The sequence below is a fragment of the Macrosteles quadrilineatus genome, unplaced genomic scaffold (genome assembly GCF_028750875.1).
Source record: "Macrosteles quadrilineatus isolate MER2022 unplaced genomic scaffold, UCM_ALF_1.0 Scaffold_4__1_contigs__length_99947679, whole genome shotgun sequence".
NCBI lineage: Eukaryota > Metazoa > Arthropoda > Insecta > Hemiptera > Cicadellidae > Macrosteles > Macrosteles quadrilineatus.
Window position 1 is genome coordinate 34,969,259 of NW_026542597.1, and position 26,531 is coordinate 34,995,789.

The window sequence follows — 26,531 nt, forward strand, 5'->3', positions numbered from 1 at the left end:
TATTAAAAATGCCTACGATTAGGAAACATGGTGATATCAGTTAGGATAGAGTTCAACTTATCCTAAAATAAAATAAATCATAAAATAAAAGCAATATTAATTTTTATAAAATAGTTACTTGTTTTGACTTTTTTTATAGTAATAAAACATTCCTCTCACTGCTTACACTTAACAAAACTTCTCAAACGTTATTAAAATAATTAAAGTAATATTTACATTTGAAGAATTAATTAAATAAGAACGCCTTCGCAAAGGAAACGCAACTACAACACGCTCCGGTATTGCATTGACTTTCTGCAGGCGTTTTTATTTTTTTTTTTTATTTTTTTTTTTTATTCTCGTCTTGATAAAAATCTCGGCCAAAAAGTAATCTCGTCTCGTGTAACGAGATTGAAAATTTCCCGAAATTTCGAGACTTGACCATCCCTATTTTTAAGTAGACATTTCAGTGTAAATCCAAAATCAGTCAAATGGAAATTCGCTTAGTCTGCAGGTTTGCTGTGGCGGGGGTATTTTAAATTAAGATCCACTTTTACCCTTCTTGAAATTTTGTACATTACTACAACTTGTCTTGCCGCAGAGGCTGACGCCCGAGATGCACGGCGGTATCTTAAGAAAAATGTATTACATTTTTGTGTTGAAAAAGGTTGACATTTTTTGTATGGATAACTAATTAATTAGTATGAATTATTATAGCCTATACTTAGTTTGATCTATTTCTATTTGTTAATTTTGATTATGCGATTAAAATTGTTTACTACGTCAACTGTGTTGTTTATTCTTGAGTTATTCAGTTACCTGTATCCTGTACTGAGACAGCTGTGTCTGGAATATATCAGGCGGGGCAGCAGAAGGCGGGGGTGGCTGGGATGCAGTGTGCTGCAGATACATGGACTGCGGGCTGTAACCCGACGTCTGACCTAGGCCTTGCGACAGGTACGGGCCGAACTGTGAGAACTGCGACCTGCTCTGACTGGACATCACCTGCAACAGTGTAGGGAGGTTAAGACAAGCTATATTTGATCATTGGGTTTCTTAAATTTATGACTCTCTTTGAAAAAATAGAAATAAGACAATGTCAGATGATTAATTCAACACTTGCCTCACTTTAGAATAAACACCCTGATTTATTCTGATTGGAGTAAATCGTAATCTATCTGTCTCAAGGTCTTGAGTTAAGGGAAAAAATTCATTTCATTCAGCTTTATGCCATAAAATTTTATAAAATTTGTGATTATAATGTTTGCAATGTAATGGAAAACTGTGAAAAATGATACTGGATGTCTCTATTATACAGGATAACCTCTAATGGACTTCACCTGTGCGTTGTTTATTTGGAATGTAGGATAAAGCTCAGGCTGTGGCGTGAACGCTGTTGGCGGAGAAGGGATTGTGGAGATGCTGCTGTACTGCGCCTGTGGCTGAAAAACATTTTTCAAAGGTTTGAAAACATCCTTGAGACCAACGTGCTAACGTGTACAAGAGATAAATGACTATTAATTTTAAGTTTCCTTTACAATAATCCTGTATAAATTTAGCTTGGCCAAGTTGGCAACCTTGGCTGCAGCCGCTCCCACTAAGACGAAAAAATTTTTACAAAAATAAAAAAACAAAAAAGTTTAATCCGAAATATTTGGTAATCCAAAATGAGCCCGGTTCCAACCATTTCGGACTAACGGGACTCTACTGTAACCATTTTGACCTATTTCAAATTCTTTACTAAACCTTGTTTCAACTAATTATTTCAATTTGACAATTCCACCTGTTTACCCATCTATGCTGGTTCAATTGTAAACGTTTAGCCTATCTGAAAATAAATCATTGACTTAACTCGATTATATTTATTTATCAAGTAGATTATTTAAAAAATCTATCTAATACTCGTATGGAAAATGAACTACGTCACCCAATAACTGTGGGACAAACACCAAGGAGTTACCTGATAGTTGATGTGCGGGCCGGGCGGTGCGGGGGGTGAAAGTGGCCCTGTGTGAGGGAGCAGCGTCGCCTGGGGTTGAGGTTTCACCTGCGGGGCAAGTAGCTGCACATCAGGAAGAATGAGCTTCAGAGGCGACCAACCCCATAGCTAATACTACAATTATACTACAGGGACTTATTGGCGATCGGAGTACCTATATCTGGCATTTACGTTTGGTTGGATTACGTCACATGACGAGTCGAGTAATTTACAATCAGTGTCAAACAGATATCTAGTAGACTGGATACTTTGTTTTTACTAGATCGTAGGCTATCTCGTTAGTTTATGCATAAGTCACTGGGTGATTTTGTGCACTGCTATTGCAAGTTGAGTTTTAAGTGTTGAATACTTGGGCATGGTTTTCAGATCTTCCACGAGTCAACAGCACTAAATGCCAAGTAAGTACAGACTCGAGTCTGAATAGTTACAAACAAAACTATCTATTTAAAATCTGTAATTCTTGCGTTATTTTAAATAAATAACTCTTGTAACAATCTTATTTGAATATTAAACGTCCTAGTTGTAAACATTATGTTGACAATTTTTTTTTGTATTATTATAACCATTTTAAAAATAGGTACGTCAAATAACCTTTAAGTATCGTTTCGACTATACAAATAACTTGGAACATAAACAAATCTATACTGTTCTAAAACTAAAGAGAGTTGACACTTTAAACTCTAATAATGATAATGATAAACAAATTTTAGTTGTTTTTATAGCATGAAATAACACCACCCAGTATCTTTACAAAGTAGTCTTATTTTCTTCTATTTAGATTAACTGAAATTCTAAATTTATCAAATTGGAAAATTAAAATGCATATTATTTAAGATTCTCTGAGGTTTCAAAATATGCTAAAACTTAAGTATTTACTTCCAATAAGCCAATTTACTATATTAATAACACACTACTAAGGGAAATAACACATATTAATATAGTTATAGTCATGCCGGTTGCAAGACTTGCACATTTTTGAACAAGTCAAAAATCATTACAGTAGATGCCATCTTAAACAGCCACTATCAGGTTGAAACAAAGGCCAAAATACCATTTGGCCAATATACCTTAAAAAATCAAGATAAAGTTTTCCAGGTACAAAATGTTGTTATAGCCTACTATTTGGAACTTTTTATGGTGTTTCCCTTTAAAATTTTTGGATTAAGAAGTCATGTATTTTGACAGACACAATTGATTAAGGTTAACAGGAAGTAGATTTACTGATAGGCTAGATGGGCTAAATTTGTCTCCAGTAAAAAGAGCATCTACTGTAACAGGGTGTCCACAAAAGATTTGTCATTAATTTCCATGACTTTCCATGACTATCCATGACCATTTACCATTGATTTCCATGACTCACGAACTTTACACGCAAATTATAATATAACATACACACACAAATAATACTGCCTGGACATGTTATTTTGCAGAAAATACTGAAATATGTAATAACAGATAACAATGGAGTACAATAGGTACAACAATGAACTAAAACAAACCGAAAACTCATAAAATAATACAACTGTAATAAATTGAATTGTCGAACATTTGTGAAAAATCCTGAAAAATGCTACAACAGTCCGGGTTACGGCTGACTAGAGCCATGACTTCCATGAGATTTCCATGACTTCTTGCATATTTCCCTGACTTTCAATGACCAAATTTTTTTTCCATGACTTTCCATGACTATCCCTGACTTTCCAGAATGTGGACACCCTGTGTAATACCTTAGTAAGTCTTAGACAAATTTTGAAAAATATGATAGAAACAAAGAAATTTTTATTCCAGTGAATGGATTATATATAGTATTTGATGTTGTTAACAACTCCAAACGACCATAGCAAATAGTCACAATATTACCGCGATAACATTGTCACTGATAAGTGATGGTACGGTCAGATTTGATCAATTATTAAAATAAAACGCCCCTCCATCGGGTACTACTGAATGTTTAAAAAAGCACTTGGACTAATTAGGAAAAAGAAAAAGCGTGAAAAACTGTTGAATACATTTGATCAATAATAGTTGTACTAGTTTGAAATTCAAACACAAAAACAATGTACAACACGTTTTAGTTTTACCATAAACACAATTCCTTATTATACTCCATTCCATAGTATCAATAATGTCACAGTACAATTTCTTTATTTTTTTAGATGTTTCTATTTTGAATGAGAGAAAAAATTAAAAATTTCAAATAATTTTATTACTGTTGCCTAACGGTTCACTGATACCAAACTGAAATAGTAAAAAATGTCTGGAAAAATTTTGGGAATCAAATAATTTTATCATACGTAGCTGTACAGCAACAACAAATTTTTAACGTGTTAAAATAGCTGTTAAAATCAACTATGTGATATTTTTCAGGAAAAAATTAGAGCTCTAAAACAATTATGGTTTTACGAGAACACAACGTACGGAGTGGTTAAGTGGTTACAGGCAAGGTTATACTTGCGTGGTTGTCCTAAGCAACCGATGGAGACTAGAGCGACCCTACTTATCTGATATTGTTTACCTTACACACATTGGTCGACGGGTCGGCCTTTATCATGCTTTGGACAGCTGTTCCGTTGTAGGAGTTAGCGTTGTTTTGGAGCTGCTGACCAGCACTGTAACATCAGTGACAAGCTGATGAGTCACCTTCACAATTATTAAAATAACTTATTGTATATAAAAAAGTCTAGCATTTAAGATTTTCTACATTGGTAGTCAGTAAATTATTATTGCACACAATGATACATAGAACCAACAACGCTTGGAAACAAGTGGAATTTTCACATTCAATTAAAATCAAATTATAAAGAATTATTCATATAACATTGTTCCACAATTTCTAACTTTTTCTGTAATGTTTAAATTTTTTATTTTTATATATTTTTTTTTTACAACTTGAAAATAGCTCCTCTAGTACCTTCCATTTGTGGTGTTTTGTTAGCACAACTAGTTCCAGAAAAACAAATGGGAAACTGATTATTTTACACAAGGCCGGTGGGCAGGTAGATTATGGGACAGGTTACCTGCCTCCAGAGCATTTCAAGTTACCTGTCAGCCAACTAGTTTCGTACAAACATGGCATTTGAGATGAATGGGTATGTTCACTTTGTAATGCAAGAGTCTCAGTTGAAAAGAAAGTAAATGTTGTGTGTCATCATTTTTGAGGAAGATGAGTTGATAATGGTGAGTGGATAAGTCGCACACTGTTTACCCTGTATGTTTCAGTTTAAACATTTAATAACTGATGTTGTCCAATGAATCATTTCCGTACGCCCAATGAAATTTTAAACTCTAAATCTTGAATCTCATAAGCTACGACACAAGAAGTAACTTACTTGTAGACTGCGTCTGAGCTGTCTTCGCCCACTGTGGGGTCCATTTGCTCCACAGAGTTGCCGAAGGTGGGGGTGAAGGATGATGCTGTAGACACGTTACTGCCGGGGTGCTCCTCTCCTCCATGCTCCAGCACGGCTGGTGGGTTCTCCCACACCTGTGACACAACAATTAGTAGCCTTTGGTACAGCAATTTCTACAAAAAATATTTCACCTTTGTACTGAAACCTACATCATGAACAAGAAGGTTCTTTCTATTACAACACGATGCTGAAATAATTATTCGAAAACTAACTATCAATTATTAATACAAGTATTTAGACTTCCTCTATGCCTGACCTCATTTAACCTATTGTATCAGTAACAGGAGCAGTTCAAGTAATACTATTAAGTTTAAAACTTCAGAATTTTCTGTAAAAAAAACTCAACTATATATTTAGGAATTGACCCCACCTTTCCTTTTTGGATTTCATGTTTGAGATGTTTGGATACCTTGATTCTACAGTAAGTTAGATAAGGTCAAAAACTTTAAGTACCGGTATCCTCGGTTATGCTAAGATCTGGTCAATGCTACTCGCTGATGCACCACAAAAACGGGGAGGATATCATGGTTGTCACATCACATTGAAAACAAAAGCAATCAACATTGGAGTCGCTGTATTACCTTCTTGACAGAAGCCACTTTAAACTGCAACTCTGCCGTAGAGGAATGAGCCGCCAACTGTATAGAGCGAGTCATCTGCATGGCAGCGATGGTCTTACTGGACTTGTCATCGGTTAGCTGTGTCAGGTCCGAGTCAAACCTGAAGTCTAGCTTCATGTCTGCACTGTCTTCATTCTAACCAACAATCACACACAACTGTTACAGAATACATTGACGTTAGTGGTCATATTGAGAGTAGGTCTAAACAGAGGATGAGAATTAAGAGAAAAATATTTGTTTGTAAGTGTAAAACTGCATGATAGCTTCTCATTTACTTGTCCGTAGGGACAATAACTCTCATATTTTATTTCCAACATCTGTTTTAAGAGCGAGTTCACAAACCAATCATTCTGACCACGTATTTAAAAAACTAAAGTTTGTAAAAAATCTGTTTTTTTTTCCTACAACGTTTTGTTACTCAGGTCAGGTGCTCAAAGTGCTAAACCCCAGGCTGTACCCATCTTACAAATATGCATTTTGGACTAAATGTTAAAAATATTGATTGATACACTAATGGTGATTACTCTAGGGTACGAACCTTGGCGAAGGACATAGGCATCTGTATAGGATCTGCCTTGTCCTGCAGTTTCATATCTGGTCCGGGAGATTTGAACCCTAGACCTACATTCTCCTCCTCAGGCCTACTCTCTGTAACACAAACAAATGCTTAGGTGTTAGCTTCACAAAAATATAAAATATAGCTTGCATTTGGTTGGCTAAGTCACTAGGTCGAGATACGCCCTCTAGATAGGCCCTTAAACTGTTACAAGTTAGCTTGTAAAATTTCACTTCAGAAAATTAAAACCCCACATTGCTGGTAAACTCCAGAACACAAGGTATAGTCCAACACTTCAGAGTGGCCAGCAGGATGCTCATGCACATAAGAAGCCTTCCTTCATCAAGGTAGCTTTTGTTAATTTGTACAGTTCAATTCAGAGGAGCTAATTTTAACCAACTGTATGTCCTCAGAGCAGGTGAAGAGTGTTGGGGAGGATTTTAGCCTCTCTTGCTTTCCCTACAATTCCCCCGGCAATTATAATCCATACTGCACAAAATTGTGTACAAACAAACACCTTAAGCCAAGTTAACGACTCTGTAAAACTAAAAAAATACGTTTCTCAGTTGAGAAGATCTTTCTGTGTCGGAGAACTTGAAAGAAAATACTTAATTTGATTGAAATGTGTATCAAGATTTTTAACTTTGGAAATGTATCAATTCTGCTGACTTGAGAACAAAAAAAAAAGTGGCATTAAGCTTGAACAAAAAGTAAGTTACCTCTTGATTTATCAGTTCTCTGATTCTTATTGATTTGGTTTGTGTACTTCGATTTCATTGCAACATCCACAGGTGCCGACTTGAAGTTTGTGTTTTCAAAAATTATTGTCTGGACAGGAGGAGAAGTACCATCAAGTACTGCCTTTTCTGAAGGCTGAAACAAATAATTATAAACTAATAAAAAATTTATATACAAGGTAGCAAATGATGATAGAAACTTTCCTTAGCGATACAAAATTCATGTTTGAAAATTGTGACAAAGCGTTCATTCATGACAAATGACATAATCTACTCTGGAAAAGTTATACTTATTTTGAGGTTAATGGATGACTAACCATACTTTTAAGATCAAAGCAAGAAGTTGAACAAAGAAATATTAAGATAGTTTACAACTGTTTTTAAAGCTTTTGGACATGAGGTCCAGATCTAGAATAAATTTGAATGTTATGACAAAACTGACTTTTTAACTGTAAAGTATATCAGAGAACCATTTAAAGTCCAACCTCTCTAGGAAATTTGCCGACAGTCTTGTCACCACTGGGGCTGCTACGCTGGCTGCTAGTGGTGGACTGCACGTGTTCGTTGACCTCTACGTTGCTTGTCTCCTGTTGCGGGGCTGGCGGGGGGGCCACAGAGACTGGGGGCGGTGTCACAGTCCGCAGAGACCCCGTGATAGGCTTGTCCCAAGCATTCACCGGCGGAGGCGGAGCAGGGGTTGTCAAATCTATAATAAATATCCAATTTACTGATTATCAAGAAATAGATGTATCATTTAAGTGCCAAAGTTTATCAAGTATTTCTCATTTCAGTGACTCATTTACTGAACCACTCTTTTATTATTATATGGTGGTCATAAGCCACCATACAAAAAAAAATTGTTCACACATACACACAAAAAAGGAAAAACAAATGTCTAAAAGCAAACAAAAAAAAATACACATATTTAAAGCGTTAGTTGTTCATGCAGGGCTAAGAAACCACTGGTTGGTTTGTATTCCCCATTTCGAAATCAATAAATCAAAAATCCAACTAAATAAAATGTTTAAATTCGCTTGGCATTTTTGTCTGAACAATTTACTAAAACTACACTAAGGGTACACACTAATTCTATAGGCTAGCAAAATTGATAAATAAAAATTGTGACGTTTTCCTAGCTTTATATATGTAATGATTGGAAATTGAATCATACTTAGTTTTTAAGCAACCCTGAATAGTATTTTGGTAACGATTGAGCACATGGAATGTTTAACCCTTTGAGGTCTTATTTTTTTTTCATTTTCGGCGAGTATAGGTCGCCCCGTTCAAGCAGTTTGGAAAGTGGCACCCGACAACCTTGATATAGACTAAGAATTTTACTTTTGACAACAGCTTTCTTTCAACCCATTAGCTTTACCTGTGGTTAGTAACTCATCAAAGTGATGTTTCATCAAAAATAAAACCAAAGGAAATTTAAAAAAAAATTCAATGGATGGGGTTTGGATGGCAACTTTACTGTACTTTATGTTAATGGTTGTGTTAAAGTGACTTGTTTGGGTTGACCACATGCAAAATCTCACCTTTAACAGGAAACACTGTGACTTGATTGACTTTGTTCAAATCGTTAATGTCATGAGTTTGCTGATGCTGAGCAATCTTCTGCAGCCGTGTGGTTTCTCGGAGCCTGGCGAAGCGGGGAGCCAGCTTGCCGTTGGTGCGGGGCCCTCCGCGGGGTTCACCACGTGGGTCGTTCTGCCATCCCTTAGGCGGAGGCCCGACAGACTCCGGTCTGCTCGGCTTGCTCCGTTCTCTCGGCCCTTTCTGCGGTTCATCTTTTTGCTGACGGTTCTCCTTCACATTCTTCTTGCTGCGCACTTCTTGGAAGCCGTTATTGTCTGGATCAAAAACCCTTTGGTCTTCCTCCACAGTAACGCCTGGTTGGCCATCAACAACCACCACACCTAACAAACACTCCATGCCTCACGCTCGGAACAAAATAAACAAAGCAAACTAAACTAAAGTGCCTTGTTAGTCGGACAACAGAAGAAAAAAGCAAAGAGGATAAATCTAGTTAAATTAAAAGTGCAACTACTTGGACAATAAAGTGGCATAACCAAGGATAGACTGAAGTTGCAGTTAAAATTGAAGCAACATAAGAATTTTAATGAATGGAAAATTAAATTTTGGAAATGGAAAATGCTTAAGAACAGATACCTCAAACACACAGGCGGCCCAAGATCTATTCCTAGAGTTTAGAAACAGATTTTTTAATTTGAATAATTTTGATGTTTCCCTCATCTATATTTTTATCATTATTATAGTCCAAGTCCAGAAAGACCTACACTGAGTGGGGGCATCTCTTGACATGGCGGCAGACCGGCAGCAGTGGAGGCAACTTGTTGGCGAGGCCAAAAACCTTCTTAGATTTGAGTGGTAAGGTATTATTATAGTCAAATTATAACAAAAACCACACAATACAAGGGTACGGATTGATAAGAAATCAATTTAATTTGGTCATTTAATATTCTGAAAATCATGTTGGATAGAATACTCCTCAAAGAATAAATCTGTATACTTATATATATTTTGTCTCTTTCTTAGAAAAAATACATTTGTTCTTGTTGATAGCCTACTTGCAAATTTCTATGGGAATAATTTGTTTAGTAAAAATAAAACCTTCTCCCGAAGATCTAGCTCTCTAAAATGTTGACAAAACCAGTCTCATGCCAAGATCTTTTTAACAAAATATCCCCTCTGCAGCAAACCTGCAGACTTAGTGAATTTCAATTTGTCTGATCATGATTTCACTAAAATATTTCAATTATTATTTAAAATAACAATATATTTAACGAATAATTTGGTTTAAGCAAATTTCCCTATAGGGAATTAGCTATTACCATAGTACTCATGGTAAAACCTGGACCCGGGACCGATTTAATTTTTCATTTTGAGGTCCCTAGAGCTCAAAAACACCATCCGTTCAAATTCATATATACATGTATATATATGTCCGTTAGCGCGATAACTCGAGCAAAAATGGTCCGATTTTGATAAAATTTTGTACAAACGTGTAAACCTACGTTTATTCGAACTAGTTCGCGATCCAGCATAATTGGACCATGGGAACGGGGGTTTATGGGGGGTTTTATGGGCTAAAAATGAGGTTTTCCCATTTTTGACCATAAAAACAAAAAGTTTTGCAATTACTTTTTAAACCGTTTTGTGGAGCTTAAAAAAATTTATAATTTAGTATATTGAAGCAGCACTGTTGTATGCCAAACGGTCACGGAGAAAATTCAAAAATAGTTTAATTTAAAATTCCCATGTTATTCTTATGGAGAAAATGAAAATTGTTGTAGTTTATTTTTTTATGGATTATATATTGATAAAATTTGGCAATTTTTTTCATTTTATCCTATACTATTGACGTATGGTCAAAAAACACTTTTTACCTTCCCCGTAGCAGCAAACCTAAGCACTCGTTAAATCTAATGTTATTTAAATAGGGAATAAATATGTCTTATTTATGGAAATATTTTAGTATATAAATATACCTGGGTCTAGGTCTTTCTGTGCTATCTACAGTAAAACGTTTTCAAACTGTGGAAAGTATTTTGTAAATACAACACTAAATAAATAAGTGCAAATAAACAAACACAACAAAATTATCAATGGTTTAGACAAAATAATTACATTATAAATAAGTTTGTGATTGAAGATAGTTAAAAAAAAACTATATTTTACAAGTAGTGCAAGGGAAAAATATTCACTAAATGGGTTAGAACTTGAAGATTAACAGCTATAGGATAAACCATTCTCTCACTCACAAAGACACACACCCACCAACACTGGTATATTACAGTTTCTGACATCAAATGCAACAGTGTTACTCAACTGATGTCAGTCAGAAAAGATAACTAGAGGTGAATATATTCATTAAGGTAAAGACGGAGCAATTTCTATGTAACATCTAAGACTAAAATTATTGATGAAACCACATTATTTTAAAATGCTCTTGTGGTTGTACCAAACAATTTATTAGCTTCTGAAGAAACAACCAGTAGGTTTGGGTAACAGAAAAACTAAGTACACAATAAATTTTTTGGCTTAAACTATGTTAAGCAAGAAAGAATGTATCCGAAACTAACTCGCCTACAAAAGAGTTTCTACGCAAAAAAAGTTAACACTTGATGATTCTTCCCCCCAACACGCTTCTTTAGACGTACAAAGTATAATTTACTGCATTTTACTACTAAATTCTTTCAGAAGAAGCCAACTATGAAGTCTATTGTGGTGTTTTTATAGTGTGAAACTTGCTGGTTTGATTGTAACTTGTAAGCGAGATTGTTACTGAAACTAGATGTAACTTGTCACTGGGCTTCAAATTAATGATGCTATCCAACAAAAGGTCGCGGTGTTTGGTAATAACAAGCGAGATTTGAGCCGTTCCCTTAGAAAAACATAGAAACACCCCATAACCACACAACATCTACCGGACACCAGCCTCGACTCCACCCAAAACTGGAAACGCACTACCCATGTGCCGGGCGGGTGTCCAGAACACAGGTTTACCAAAGGTACAAATAAAAGAGTGGATTTGGCGTGCAAGCAAAAATATATTAAAGTTTAAAACCAATCATGTGAGAGATATCACAAATGCTTATGAACTTTCATATTTTTTTTCTTGTACGCCAAATATACTCTTTTATTTGAACCTTTGGTAAACCTGTGTTCTGGACACCCGCCCGGCACATGGGTAGTGCGTTTCCAGTTTTGGGTGGGGTCGAGGCTGGTGTCCGGTTCAGATGGTAGCAGAGCGTGTTTTTTTGGTCTTCTAATGGTAATGAAACTCACAAAAAATAGAAGAAAATTTTATCTTGAATGGTTTTACTAGGGAAGTTAGTAATATATCCATTCTTTCTTCCTAAACATTTAATTGCTATTCTCGCCTCCAAAATAGCCTTTTATACAAAATGTAATATATGTTGTCTCCTAATGATTAAAATCTGAGAGGATAGACTTACTGGCAGTGTTGCTGATATCAATTCGTTCCATATTGTTCCTCTTATCTTTGTTGTCAGGTCTGGGCTGTTTCTTGTCATCAGACTGTTTGTCCTGGTCCCTTGGAGCCATTGACTTGTTGGGACCTCTCAGGTTGCCATTGACCATAGGTTTGCGAGACTCCCGGTCATACGACCCTCCGCTACGCTTGTCTCGTCCACCACTGCAAAACAACCACAGTACACAACACTGTGCTTGAATTGTGAAAAGGTCACAGATTCACAAAAAGTCACTAATAGAATCAATAAAGCTACCACAGTTTAAGTAAGAAATGTTTGACGGAATGTTTAAGTATTGTTACAGGCAAATTAACAATGTTCAAATCATTCTGTAAAATAACCTGACAACATGTATCTTTAACAAACGCTATCTTGAAAAAACGCAAACAATAAAATTTTCCATCAGAAACAATGGTAATAAAATTGAATCCCTTAAATTGGCAACGTCTCATAAATTTCTAGGTGTTTACATAGATGAATCACTTAAATGGGATGTACATCTGAATCAATTAAAAAGTAAACTTAGATCCATGTCAATTTTATTTCTGCAATTAAGGGACTGTGTTCCTAAAGAAACTCTAAAAATGGTTTATCATGCTTATGTAGAATCAGTATTGAGGTATGGTATAATCTTATGGGGTCAGGCTACCGGAGTCAAATCAATATTCAGGCTACAAAAACGCATTATCCGTATTATGACCAACTCTCATCCACGTAGTTCATGTAAAAACCTTTTTCAAAATTTAAAAATCCACACCCTAACAGGACTGTACATTTTGGAATCACTAAACTACATTCATTCAGCTAAAAACGACCTCCCAGAATCAATTCAAATCAACCATAGATATAATACTCAAAATGAAAACGTTATCAGATTTCCAAGGCACCGTTTAACCCTATATGAAAAAAGTCCGCTATATGCTGGGCTGAGGCTGTACAATGTGCTGCCTGCAAACTATAAATTTTTAAGTGAAAATACTTTTAAAGATAAAATAGGTGAACTTTTAATTGACAGAGCCTTTTATTTGATTGCAGATTTTCATAATACCCCTTTAGTTTAAAATAGTTTTACCATTCAATTTTGTTAACTTACATTATCTTCTTGATTACTATTTTATTTTTACTTGAACTTTTAATTGACACAGAGCCTTTTATTTGATTGCAGATTTTCATAATACCCCATTAGTTTAAAATAGTTTTACCATTCAATTTTGTTAACTTACATTATCTTCTTGATTACTATTTTAGTTTTACTTGAACTTTTAATTGACACAGAGCCTTTTATTTGATTGCAGATTTTCATAATACCCCATTAGTTTAAAATAGTTTTACCATTCAATTTTGTTAACTTACATTATCTTCTTGATTACTATTTTATTTTTACTTGAACTTTTAATTGACACAGAGCCTTTTATTTGATTGCAGATTTTCATAATACCCCATTAGTTTAAAATAGTTTTACCATTCAATTTTGTTAACTTACATTATCTTCTTGATTACTATTTTAGTTTTACTTGAACTTTTAATTGACACAGAGCCTTTTATTTGATTGCAGATTTTCATAATACCCCATTAGTTTAAAATAGTTTTACCATTCAATTTTGTTAACTTACATTATCTTCTTGATTACTATTTTAGTTTTACTTGAACTTTTAATTGACACAGAGCCTTTTATTTGATTGCAGATTTTCATAATACCCCATTAGTTTAAAATAGTTTTACCATTCAATTTTGTTAACTTACATTATCTTCTTGATTACTATTTTATTTTTTATATTCTGATAATTTAACTCTGACAATGCACCTATTCTGTATGTACCAACACATGTAAAGAATGTTATGTGCAAATAAAATATGTCTATGTCTATGTCTAACAAACAAAAACAAATAGTCAAATTCAGTTTTGAAATGAGAGCGAAAAAGTATCCAAAGAGATATTAGCCAACAGTCTGGATATGAAAAATAAAAATGGAAAAATTGTGTCAGAATCAAGAATTTATTTTTCAGGTATTGGTATCGAGAACTGATACATTTTTGTATTGTGTATTGTATTTAGTTGTGCTTTATCGACAGGTCACTTTCCCGTTATGTGAAGCCTACCATCTGAACCATCATCACTATCACTACTTATGTCACACATGTTGAACAGTGGAACCTTGGTTCTCCGTCAAACAATGTTACCCTTCACACCCAAAATGTTATCTTCTTAATTTTATGTATTGGATGTAGTTTGCTACAATGTACGGTTTTGTGATGCAGGTTTTAAATAATATATTACAAATAAAAATGAATGTATTACCATAGTAAAAAAGAATTAAATATAGACCGTCAGCTGTGCTGCGGTTACCATAGGTTCTGGCGCACACCGCTAGGAGCGCCATGTAGTTACGGCATATGCGATATGTAACTACACGGCGCTCCCAGCGGTGTGGGTCAGAACCTATGGTAACCGCAGCACGGCTGACAGTCTAAATTTAATTATTTTTGTCTATAGTATTATTCATGTGTACAATGTGTTACTTCTTCCCAAAATCCAAACTGCAATCATAAAGGAATTTCTGTTATTATTCAAAGACAACTGTTGTGGTTCCGACTCCACAGGGGACATATTAGTTTTACTGAATAACCTTAAAAATTACTCTACCAACTGACCGGTTAGGCTGAGAATGTCTACGGCCTCTAGGACCAGAGTGACCGTATGACTTGTCTCTATTATCTGATTGGTCCTCGCGGTCGCTCACTTCGCTTGTTGTCTCCCAAGCCTCGTCTACTTCACCCCCGGAGCCCGAGCCACTTTTCACTGGTCCTCTGCGATCCTGTGGCCTACGGTCGCGTCGGTCACTGTCCGACTTCTTCCTCAGACGAGGAGGCATGTTTGAGTTGAGACGAGATGACCCTAAACAGATTTTCTATGCTCTATACAAAAACTACACTACTTCAATTGAATGAATTGTTCATTTGAGGATGTAATCTTGCGCTCTTGTTCCTATAGGTTCAACCTGAAATAGAACTTATTGGAGTTTTTTTGTTTTTTTACTGGCTTACTATATGGAAATAGATGTTGTAGCTTCATTTAAAGATAAAATGCTTAAAATCTCAAAATCTGACATACAAATGAAACCTATAAAGCCTAAATGTAATTGAATTTGAATAAAAACATCAGCTGTTAAGTGTAAAAAAATTACCAAATTAATACTTCATTATAGTGCAATAATAACTCATGCATTGATATTAGTATGCTAAAAATTTTAACTGGCTATAATAAAGAAAGATAGTTTGACAACTTAAAAAAACAGTTAAGTTTCATCTTTACTTACACAAATTATTCATTAAAATGACTTAATAATACTGTACAGTAAACACATAACTTGGTATTGTGTTGCAATTTTAGCTTTTACACCTAGTTATTGAATAGATTTAAGTATTAGTTTTTAGGTTGATGAGTCCCAAGTAATGTACTGTACAGATGCAGAACAATTTGAAAAATTAACAAAGTTGATTGATACATTTTGTGTTGGTAATAGACACTATACTTTATTTGCATGATCATTGAGAACAGTACAGTGTCATAACACGATTGGTAGGTCTCAAATATTGTGCTTTTACTGGCACTTACAGTAATTATAAATATAAAGGGTGGAAAAAAGTCACGGGACAGTTAAATATTTCAAAACATAATCTAGATAGAGCTGCAAAACTTGGTACAAAGTTATTGGGCATTAAAATTATTTTGATACATTATTCAGTGTTATAACGTAACCTCAGGGGGACGCCAGCTAAGAATCAGAAAAAAATCTTAAATGTAAGCGTAGATCGATATGTAAAAAAAATTAAATGCCTTTACAAGTAAAATATAATGCTGCAAATTTGAACTCAATTTGTGTCTCAGTCAAAAATGGAAGCCATTCTAAGATTTATTCAATCTGTCATTTTGAATATGTTTGAATAGCTGCCATGTTTTACTTAGTTGTTTTTTAGCACAAATTTGCGGCAATGTATTATAATAACCCTAAGACCTTTAATTTAATGTACATACCTTTATGATTTTCATTTGACTTATAGCAGGCGCGTGTATAACAGCATTGAAAATTCAATAAATCTTTGAACAGCTGTCATTTTTGACTCGGTAGTCCATTTGAGTATGGGTTGCGGCATTGTATTTTACTAACAAAGACCTTTAATTTGTTGTGCATATCAATCAACCTATGCTTACTTTTAAGATTTTTTTTTACTCCTAGCGGTCTGTCTCCTTGAGGAGGTTGCTTATAACTAAATAACGTTTTAAAATGATTTTAATGTCCGGTAGCTTTATACCAAGTTTTGTAGTATATCTTTATTATTTCACTGTCCCAGGCCTTTTTTCTGCCCAGAATAAAGTATACTTGAGATATAAACAAAATAAGCTGGATTATTCGAAGTAAAGAAATTAATAAGTTAAACATTGAAGAAATTAAAAAAAGTACTAGGCTATCGAAAAAGTGTTGTAAAATAATAGCTACAAAAATATATGTGCTACCAAGATAAGGGGGTATAGAATAAAATTATTAATTTACAATGTAACAATAATATAATCTAACATACGCCCCTACAGTTGATGATAAATTCAATGATTTTAGAATGTATATGTATTTAGAAAATATATGATTGGCTTCATGATAGGCAGGTTTGCATATTTTCTCAAATTAAGGGGGTAAGTTTTCCTGGAGAACAAAACTCAAAATAGACCAAACATTATGAACAACATAATGTTGCAGAATAAAAAATTGATTGTTGACATCTTTTGACTATTAATTGCATAAATTAAGTATCAAAAGCAGAAACTGGACATCACAGAATCTTTATTGATTTACATGTGACAATAAACAAATCAATCTGTCATCTTTTTAAATATACATTCATTTATATCACTATGGTATGCTGTCAAATATAGCATGGACAAACTAAACAGATTTAAAAAAAATTTGATAAAACAATTATAACACTCATTGCAATATCTTCGGGTTGTTAAAAAACTCATTTCCCTCCTCTCTCCTTCATGGGTTAGCATAACCTACTTAAAAAATAAACCAAGAATAATTGACTCATTTACAACTTTATTTAAAGCTTATATACAACAGTGGATTTCAAATATAAATACACAAATATAAGAGAAATGTCATTGTCTCGTACCTATAATTCCTGCAGCCAAATGCTGCTGGTTCATCTTCATCTTTTCGTCCAGGCTTAGTTTGCTCATCGCCTCCTCTTTGCTGAGGGTTGAGTTGCCATCAGACTTCTTGTCATCGTCCAAGTGCTGACCCGATTCTGAGAATGGTTTTTTGGATGTCGGAGGTCCATAGCCGTCCATCCGTCGCCCCACATTTGTGGATGACCCTTTGGATCGGAACGGTGCCCCTCCTCGTCCTCTCCTTGAAGGTTCGCCCCTCGGTGGGAACCCTCGCTCCATGTGACTGTCGTACATTCCCTTCTTTTCATAACGACGATTGTCATTCATCATACCGTAGTCTTTCTCATTGTCCATTTTGCGATTAGAATCTTTTATTCTGTCGTCCTTATCAGTCTTTTTACTTCCTTGTTTTGGAGACCTAAAACAGAATCACACTCAAGATTAATTTAAGTATGATTATTTATCATTATTTTATATGGTACTTAGTGTTCAATGTTGTGGACTATAGTTTAATTATTACATGCTAGTACAAGCAGAGGAAATAAAACGGTTATGCATGCAACCATTCTTTACAAAAAAAAATCAAATAAATAAATATATAGGTTTGCTAAATAGGCATGGTGTTCGAGAGTGAACTGAATTGATTGAACGAACGTTTCCCACCTTTATGTAGGAAACTTTGAAAATACATCTCCTGCTGCCTACCTGGGAAAGTGTTTGCGGTCTTGGTCCTGCCGTTTGTCTTCCTTCCCAGATTCAGTGGAAGCAGACACCTCGTCCTCGGACTCCGAATGCTGCCACGGCTCGGACCGACCCATGTGGGGACGGCGCTGCTGCGACCTGCGGCCTCGGTCTACCCCACGCCATGAGGTGCCTCGGAAGTAGCTGCTACTGCCTCCCCAGCCACGGACGCCTCTGTTGTCACCACCGCGCATACTGCGATTGCCACCTCGACCCATGGGACGGTCTGGCCTGCTATCTCGTGTCTCTTCGTCTCGTTCTGGTACCTTGGCGGGTGGTTTCACTTCGTTGGCTTCTGCTTTTTGAGATTCGCTCACGTCTCCTTGACCAGCATCTACTAAATAAAAAATATTAAGTGATTTATGCAGAACTTGTAAGTTGAATTAAGATTTAAGAAGACAATGCATTTCTAAAAGCACATTAAATATTTTTGTTCCTCTTGCCACAAACTACTACTTAGAACATAAAACGACTCTAGGCTACTACTATACCCCCCCCCCCCATTCATAAAATTTAGGCAGTTTGAGGGAAAGCTATTTCATCCCCTTCATCTCACCCTAACTTTGAATAACAGCCGATAAGCTGATAAATAGATTAAGCCAAAAATGTGATGGGGAATACAGGAAACGTCCTCCTTAATCCACCTAAATTTTGTGAACGGACTATAACACCCAATTCTGTGTTTATTTGTGCTTTTCATCTATTTTCACCAGTAAGATAAGCCTACTGTTAAACCTGTCTATTACAAAACCCTGGCCCAAAATCATCTTTACTAAAAACGTAATTGTGGTAAAAATATTTTTAAGGGCTTATTTTAAAACGCCAAAATTCTTCTTCAATAAACATATTGATAAAATTGGTAGTTAAGTCACCTATTACTCTGATATTATGCCACTTTAAAGATAAATCATTGACCAAATTTAATTCGGTTCTGCCGCCAGTTGCACACTGTAAAATAACAACATATATTGTGCATTTCAGATTGCCCTCTCACCAGAGGTTGGTTCAGTATTGGCCGGGTGGCTGGATGAGGTCATGTCCACCCAAGACTCTGTTGGAGGTGGAGGAGCCGGAGTCGGAGGCAATCTCTGCCAAGCGTCGCCACTGCTGCCTCCCTCCCACTATGACACACAACACATCTTAGACTGAATAATCTGGCAATACTGTTGATATAGTTGACTCAGTCAACAGTCACCTAGGACCTAGGAACCACAAATCTTGGTATCAGCCAACTACATTTGGTACTTGGTACTTGAAAAAAAAACATAGGCCTACTATATAGATAAACTAACGTGTTTCTAAATTTCTCATTCATTAAAATTATGTACTATTCCTGGTCTCTGTTGTTGTTTCCAGTCGGCTTGACAAGCTGACAAATACTGGTAAACACTTTTAGATTGTGGGTAGTCAAATGAACACATACCTGATTATCAGTTTTCTTCAACTCAGGTTTCTTGTTTTCATTTCTTACTAAAGGAACTAAATTCACACTTCGAGATGAATCAGATTTCTCAGAAGCTTCGAGCTTCTCTTTTGTGATCGGACCAGGTATGTGTCTTGGATGATACGGCTGCAACAGAAGTCAAGAAATCATTTATCTATTTGATAACATATTACTTGTGGTAAAGAGGGTGCCTACTCATTCCCTTGATTAACATTTTGTCTTAGATAATTCTCTTTTAGTATGCAAAGCATAGCTGTTATAGGTATCAATAAATTATTTTATTTCAAGACACTGAGTTAAGCTTTTTCCCCCAAAAAAACTTGATTACAAATCTAAAGCTCGCACACCTCTTAAGTTTAAATGATGGTGAGACGTTGTTTAAATACACTGGGACGGTTTTTATTTTGACTAAATACACAACTTGCATATTAAACACTGTTAACTTTCAAACTGTTACTCTTAGTTTATGTGGATAAATAAACTAAATATCCAGGTCTTTATTTTCAAATAGAAATCTGAACTTGGAGAAAAATACCTTGAGATGAAAAACAGCAACTTTCAGTATGACCACCCACTGGACACCATGAAAAGTGCACCCAATCACTGCATGGTAAAATGCAAAAAATACACCTATGTGACACAGATTTTGTAGCCAGAACTCACCATAGGATGTGAAGGATGAGAATCTCTCCGCAAATCACGTTCATCCCTAAAATCTTTTCTACGTTTGTCTTCCTTTTGATGAACATCGTAGGTTGAGTCGGCCCATGACACAGACTCATTTGCAGGGTTTATTTCAATTATTCTACAGCAAACAAAAAATACATGTAAAAAATGTTACAAAAATACTAGGACTTGCTATTATTCCAAAATATAAAGTTAAGAAAACCTAAACCATACACTAAGATGGATAAAATCTTATATTTATTGATAAGATGTTTATTTAACAGGGAGAGAGAAGCTAAATTATCTATTAATGCACATTTGTATGTGCTAATGTCGACTAAGTTTAGTTCTCGACTTTTGAAGAGTGCTCTTTACTTTTCAGTGGCAATGCCATAGGAGAAGCTTTAGTTTATACTTGGATAATTTTATTTGCAAAAAATCCTTCTTAAGTTTGCTAAAAAGCAGAAACAAAGAGAGTTTGTGTTTTTAAATTATAGGATTCAGCAAGCTTACCTGGCAGAATTAACAGTCTAAGGGCTGATTTTACACTCGGTAAAAAGTTTACACAGCAGAACACCAATATGTTGATATAGTTCAAGGCATCATAGAGTAAATCAATCTACTTTCTGAAGTCCTAAGGTATACTACGATTACTACGAAATACCAGTGTTATGTTGCAAGAGATTATTAGAGTGTTGTACTGCTGTGTCAAGCTTTGCCAGGTATTTGATGTTTCCTTTTTTTTTACCTAGCCAGGTAATTTAGCTGAACTATTTCAAAATAACCTCTTAAAACTGTAAGGGTGTAAGCCAGTTCATTTTTTTATAAGAGTCAGACTTGAGGTTTCTCATAATGATGTTTATTCAAAGTTATAAACTACCTATGCCCCTAACTTACTTCTCCTCCCGGATAGAGTCCCTGGAGTTGCGGGAGTCCCTAGACGCCCGACTGTCTCGGCTGTCCGGTCGCTGCGGCCGCTCCCGATGCTCCTCCCTCTTAGGCATCTCTCTCCGCTCACTTTGGACTTCCTCACGACTTTTGTCGTAAACATTTTCCCTCTCGTCAAATGGGTCCTCTTGGATCAAATTCTGAAAATATTCCTATGTTCAACTCCCAATAGTAACCAATATATTTTATTTTTATTTTGAGGCAATATACTTTATACTCTGACAAAATTCATTCCGGCAACTCTGACAAAACTGAAAACAATTATTTAGTTTAGGTTATTTAAAGATTATTGCAGATCTTTTCTATCTTGATTACCCTACTGGAAATAGTATATTACGTTACTAGTCCTGAAAATAAGTGTTTACCGGACCACGGGATTACCATACGAGTCCGGTACACACATTTTGGACGAGTTACGTACAATAGTTTACGCCATACTACTAAATCCGTACAAATCCTTATATATTTCCACCAACTAAAGGACTAAAAATCACTAGTCATAACCTCTAAGAGAGGTTATGTTTTTGTTTATAACCACTCACTGCCACCTAAATACAGTATAATCAGCTGATTGGTGTCCGGCAAAACTCATTGCAGCACAGTAGTACGCAATGAAACCCCATTTGAATAAGCTGGCGGCAAACAGCTGTTTTCTGGACTAAATCCTTGCGTGGGAAGTTCGTCAAAATAATGTAGTGTGGCGTAAAACTGTTTTCAAGACATTTCAGGATCTGATATTAGAAACAAATTATCTTGTATGTACTAATCTTATTAATGTTTTGGCATTTTCACATCAAAGTTTGGCATCAAATTTACGAAATCTTTGATTTCCTAATCGTGATGGAAAATGACAGCAATTAATCTTTGAAATAACATAAACTTACAAGCAACAAAAACTAACTTTAAACAAGAAGTGTAATTTATTACTAGAAGGTTTTTGAATGAATCCTCCAAATTTTACAATCATTGTGAAACAGGTGTATGTGTGAGTATGGGTGTTTTAGTGTAATGTATAAACTACGGAAAAATATCATCTTCATATTCTAGTACAACCGGTTAGATTTAAGCTCGGGTTAAAACTTCTGGTATATTTAAGTTTTAAGTCTACTAGTGGCTTGCTGAACAAAGAATGAAACAACTGTTTTGTTTATTTACACTTTCAACACATTTATAATTATTAGGTAGGCATGAATTTAATTAACTTTAGATGATAAAATCAAAAGCCATCTATTTTTCAATAGATCAACAAATGGACAATAATTGTGTATACATTATTTACTTAATAATTAGGTATTAAATTGCAAAAATTGCCCAAAGAATGACTTTAATGCCAATATTGACCTCAGAATTTTTGTACCAATAAGCAACTGTTGGGAGTATACTAAATAGGCTAAATACTTACAGCTGGCTTTAAGTTTTCACTTGTCTTTTTTTCCATTTCTCTTCCTTCATCATAAAATCTTGTATCTTTGTCTTTATCTTTAACTTTCTCTGCAGGTTCTTGGAACGTTTCATACCTGAGATAGCAAATAGTTAAAATACAAAAATATGATTTTATACAATTCCACTAGCAAACTTTTTGATAACACACAATTTAAAAAAATAGAATCCTTTGTTAGGCATGTTTGCACACAATCTTCGACCTGACAATAAACACGGTAGGTAAACACTTACCAAAAGGTGTGGGTTTAAGTTGTCAGCTTCTGGTGATTGTCAATATAAAATTGGGAAACAAAAAAATACGACAGAAAAAAGTAGCAATTAAGACTGAAATATAGAGTAATCTCCCAGGTCCTAATCAGACAACATTAACACGTGGAAGTATTCCTTCATTAAAGTCACTATTCCCTGAATTGAACTGAAGCCTCACTACACAGACTGTTACAAATACAACATAAAGTTGACATGAGTTACATACATAATCACTCTAGGAAAACAAAATACTTACTGCCTATTGTCATAATCATGACTCGGTTCACTTTCAGAGATCCTACGATTGGAATCTTCATGATATCCACTACTCTTCCAATTGCCTTCATAACTCCTTTCCCGGCTATCTCTGCTTGGAGGCCGATTGAATCTAAAACAAGGAAAATAATGTACCCTTACTTACTTTCCGTGTCCGGATAAAAACACCAGCTCAATTAGATATTATTTTTCCAATAATCTGCCACATATATGGCTTCGTCATTTGCCTCCTTAAGATCGAGCCAGGTGCATGTTCTGTCCATATCTGGACAAACTAGTAGATGTTCATGGTCCTGAGGGGCCCCACATGTGCAGTTTGGTTCTCCTTCATAGTACCCCCACCTCATGAGGTTTACTTTGCACGTCGAGACCCCACTTCGCAATCTATTTAGGGTCCTCCATGTGGGGTAAGGTAGGTGACAGCCTGCAGGGAGTTCCTCTCTGAGTTCTACTGGTGGCTGTTGAGCCTCCTGCCTCCATAGCTGAAGCCTTAATACTTCCGGTGTTACTGAATGTATCTCAGTGGTTTTGTATTATTTAATACGCAAGCAGGTTTTTTGTGACAATTACTCCTCCGAAACTACTGAACCGATTGACATGTTTTTGGTGTCATTGGAAAGAGCGTAACGTGAAGTTGTGCAGGAAACCTTCTTTTTAAGGAAATAATTAGAGAGAGAGGCCCTGGGGCCCTTTAAAGTTTGTTATTTCTCCATAAGGATAACAAGGGAGATAATTTTTATTTACAGAAACATATGTGTGTTGAAAATAGTCAAAGTCTACTAAATAATAATTGCTGTGTATTATAACTGTTAATGTATACCACATTTCCATCAATGATTGTGTGCCTTAAACTTGACTCAAGAATATTGGATCTCACCACTTTATTATCATGCTGGGAATAGTAAAATTTAGTTGAGAATAAAGTTACCATAATAAGAAAACTTTACTTTAATAATTGATGTATTTAAAATCACAAATCTTTGACATTATTAATTCATTAGAAACGAAACAGCTGATTGAGAAATCAAACAAATCATCTACTTCATGTGAATAATGTTTTTACACAAACATAGTTTTTTTTTTTACCACTAACTTGATTCATTTTTCCCGGGGGGTGATGTATTTTGAGTTTGCAGTTATAAAAGCACCAAGCCAAGTAACTTTTATCTAATTTTCTTTATGAACTAACAGTATTAATAATTTACTACATGAACTTGACAAGTTAGGTAGGCCTAATTAATTGTCAGTATGCCAAGGGGAAGACGAGTGGGTCCTCGAAAACAGACGAAGGCGGAGACACCCATCTAGAAAATCCAACTGAGTTTTTAAATATAGAGGTCAGTGGATTGCCAAGACAGATTATACTAATAAAAGGGGGCAGTGCTTTTATCGATATTAATACATCAAAAAGGGCCTCCATATTAATGGCACAAGGCTTCATGTGATCAGAACGGTTAACAACAATGTAAAGTAGAATGTAAAGTCCTGACTGGAACAAGTGAGTGGGGACATATTTTGATTTCGAGGATAAAAATTTGCCCGTCTGAAACAAACTTACCTTTTAAAATGGAAAGAATGCCAATTTCTGTTTTTTTTTTCATTTGCAGCACAAGCACTTTAATTAAAGGGCAGCACTGTTCTTAGCCAGACCAATTTCAGTCATGAGCAAATATATATATATTTGTTGTTTTAAGTACGGCTACATCTTTTAATAGGATACACATATTCATTACGGAAAATTCTGATCAGGTTAATATTCCTGAAGGTAACTTTAAGACTAAAATCGTAGTATTCATAGAAGTGCTTTTGTGATAAAAATATTGTTTTTTAGTGTTTATTTTTAAAAGTGGTTTCTTCAAGCAGCATTTTATGACCCTCAAAATATGCTACATAGGTTTGATATGATAAAATGTTTTGTTAAATTTGTTTTTAAATCTTTAAAAAAAAACACTATAACATACTTAACCTTGAACACTTATTAATTTAATAAATATAATACGCATACAGGTAGAAAATGGCTGGACTGCTTCCCTTCTAAGGCCTTATTACTGAATTTAAATTTTGACGTCGAGTCAATATATAACACGATGAATTTGTTTTCTAAATTAATATGTTTTTGCGGGGCATTGAGCCGCACAGGTTCACTAGCAAATTACAAAATACAGTACAAAGGGGAAAACATCAGTTATAACTATTGAGCAATGTACCCTTAACAATAATGTATAGTACAATTTAAGGTTGTCAAGTAATGTTTGAGTTTAGTCTCCAAAGAAAACTATCATATAGGTAAAATCAAAAAGGTCTATACAAATTTATTATTATCGTAAAAAACATAAATTAAATTACTCTCTTTGATTTGACTCCATTACTCTCCTCATCTTCCTATTTGAATTTATGTCCACAATACACTCCTCCGCGACCTCTTGTCGGGTCCTATTAGCTCATTTCCATCACACTCTTTTACTCAAAAATACTTGTTTATTTGTAAACAAGTATTTCTGAGTTCAGTTATGATATTTTTGAGTATAAAATATGTTTGAGTTCTTTAGATCAGGTACTGAAGACGCTCACCTTTCTCTGTCAACAGCCATTTCATTGCCACCCCTCTCTCTATCTCGGCTGTTTTCCTTGTTATCGTCCCTGTCCCTCTCGGACATGTCACTGTCATTACGATTCCTGTGGCCTTTGATATTTCCTCCGGGACCTGAAAGAAACGTTTTACATTTAAACCATGTGAAATTTAAGTTTGCTTTCTCTAGCAATTTAAAAGAAATAAAAAATCAGTAAATGAACTTGTGTATTAATTAAATGCAATGTTAAACACACAGTGCTAAACAAAAGTTGTATAACACTGTGTTATGCTTAAATCCAAAACAACTTAATTTACAGCTAAATTCTACCCCTTAGTCTTGGACCAGCTAGCCATGAAAACATACCTCCAAAATGAGACTGGGCTGGGCCGACTGACCACCTGTTCTCATGCGGAGGTTGGGGAGAACCACCGGAGTTCTGTCTGTAGTAAGCTGCTGGCCGTTCTGCTGCGTGTTTCTGGAATCGCGGCGGCAAGTTGATCTGGAACTGACGCGAGAACTGCTGACCTCCCCCCTCTCGCTCCCTATCAGGTCTCAAGTCCCGGTCTCTCTCTCGCTCACGATCACGGCCAAAATTACCTCGGTTGTCCTGCAAAATTTATGATATATAGTAGCTCATAATATAGAAACAAACAACATAAAAAGCAAAATGTTTCAAAATAAAATTGCTATTTCATTCTTTTATAT

The 26,531-nt window shown here is 35.2% G+C and overlaps 1 protein-coding gene across 13 annotated transcripts in view; it reads right to left on the reverse strand.

Moving 5' to 3' along the window:
* Positions 1 to 26,531, reverse strand: part of LOC128993481 (protein PRRC2C) — a 59,438-nt gene that overhangs the window by 11,333 nt on the left and 21,574 nt on the right. For 8 of the 13 annotated variants that reach the window (XM_054417407.1, XM_054417400.1, XM_054417401.1 and 5 more), the window contains exons 11-32: positions 26,190 to 26,433; positions 25,825 to 25,957; positions 23,234 to 23,365; positions 22,688 to 22,802; positions 21,235 to 21,425; positions 20,335 to 20,476; positions 19,651 to 19,797; positions 19,222 to 19,348; positions 18,192 to 18,564; positions 17,489 to 17,904; positions 14,972 to 15,215; positions 12,284 to 12,483; positions 8,840 to 9,220; positions 7,787 to 8,007; positions 7,284 to 7,437; positions 6,547 to 6,656; positions 5,970 to 6,143; positions 5,308 to 5,462; positions 4,494 to 4,587; positions 1,940 to 2,041; positions 1,320 to 1,421; positions 799 to 984 (exon numbers count right to left, since the gene is read on the reverse strand). In XM_054417407.1, coding sequence (XP_054273382.1) covers positions 799 to 984; positions 1,320 to 1,421; positions 1,940 to 2,041; positions 4,494 to 4,587; positions 5,308 to 5,462; positions 5,970 to 6,143; positions 6,547 to 6,656; positions 7,284 to 7,437; positions 7,787 to 8,007; positions 8,840 to 9,220; positions 12,284 to 12,483; positions 14,972 to 15,215; positions 17,489 to 17,904; positions 18,192 to 18,564; positions 19,222 to 19,348; positions 19,651 to 19,797; positions 20,335 to 20,476; positions 21,235 to 21,425; positions 22,688 to 22,802; positions 23,234 to 23,365; positions 25,825 to 25,957; positions 26,190 to 26,433 — 4,143 coding nt within the window. The remainder of the gene's footprint in view (positions 1 to 798; positions 985 to 1,319; positions 1,422 to 1,939; positions 2,042 to 4,493; positions 4,588 to 5,307; positions 5,463 to 5,969; positions 6,144 to 6,546; positions 6,657 to 7,283; positions 7,438 to 7,786; positions 8,008 to 8,839; positions 9,221 to 12,283; positions 12,484 to 14,971; positions 15,216 to 17,488; positions 17,905 to 18,191; positions 18,565 to 19,221; positions 19,349 to 19,650; positions 19,798 to 20,334; positions 20,477 to 21,234; positions 21,426 to 22,687; positions 22,803 to 23,233; positions 23,366 to 25,824; positions 25,958 to 26,189; positions 26,434 to 26,531) is intronic. The other 5 variants (XM_054417402.1, XM_054417409.1, XM_054417403.1 and 2 more) reach the window with 5 other exon arrangements.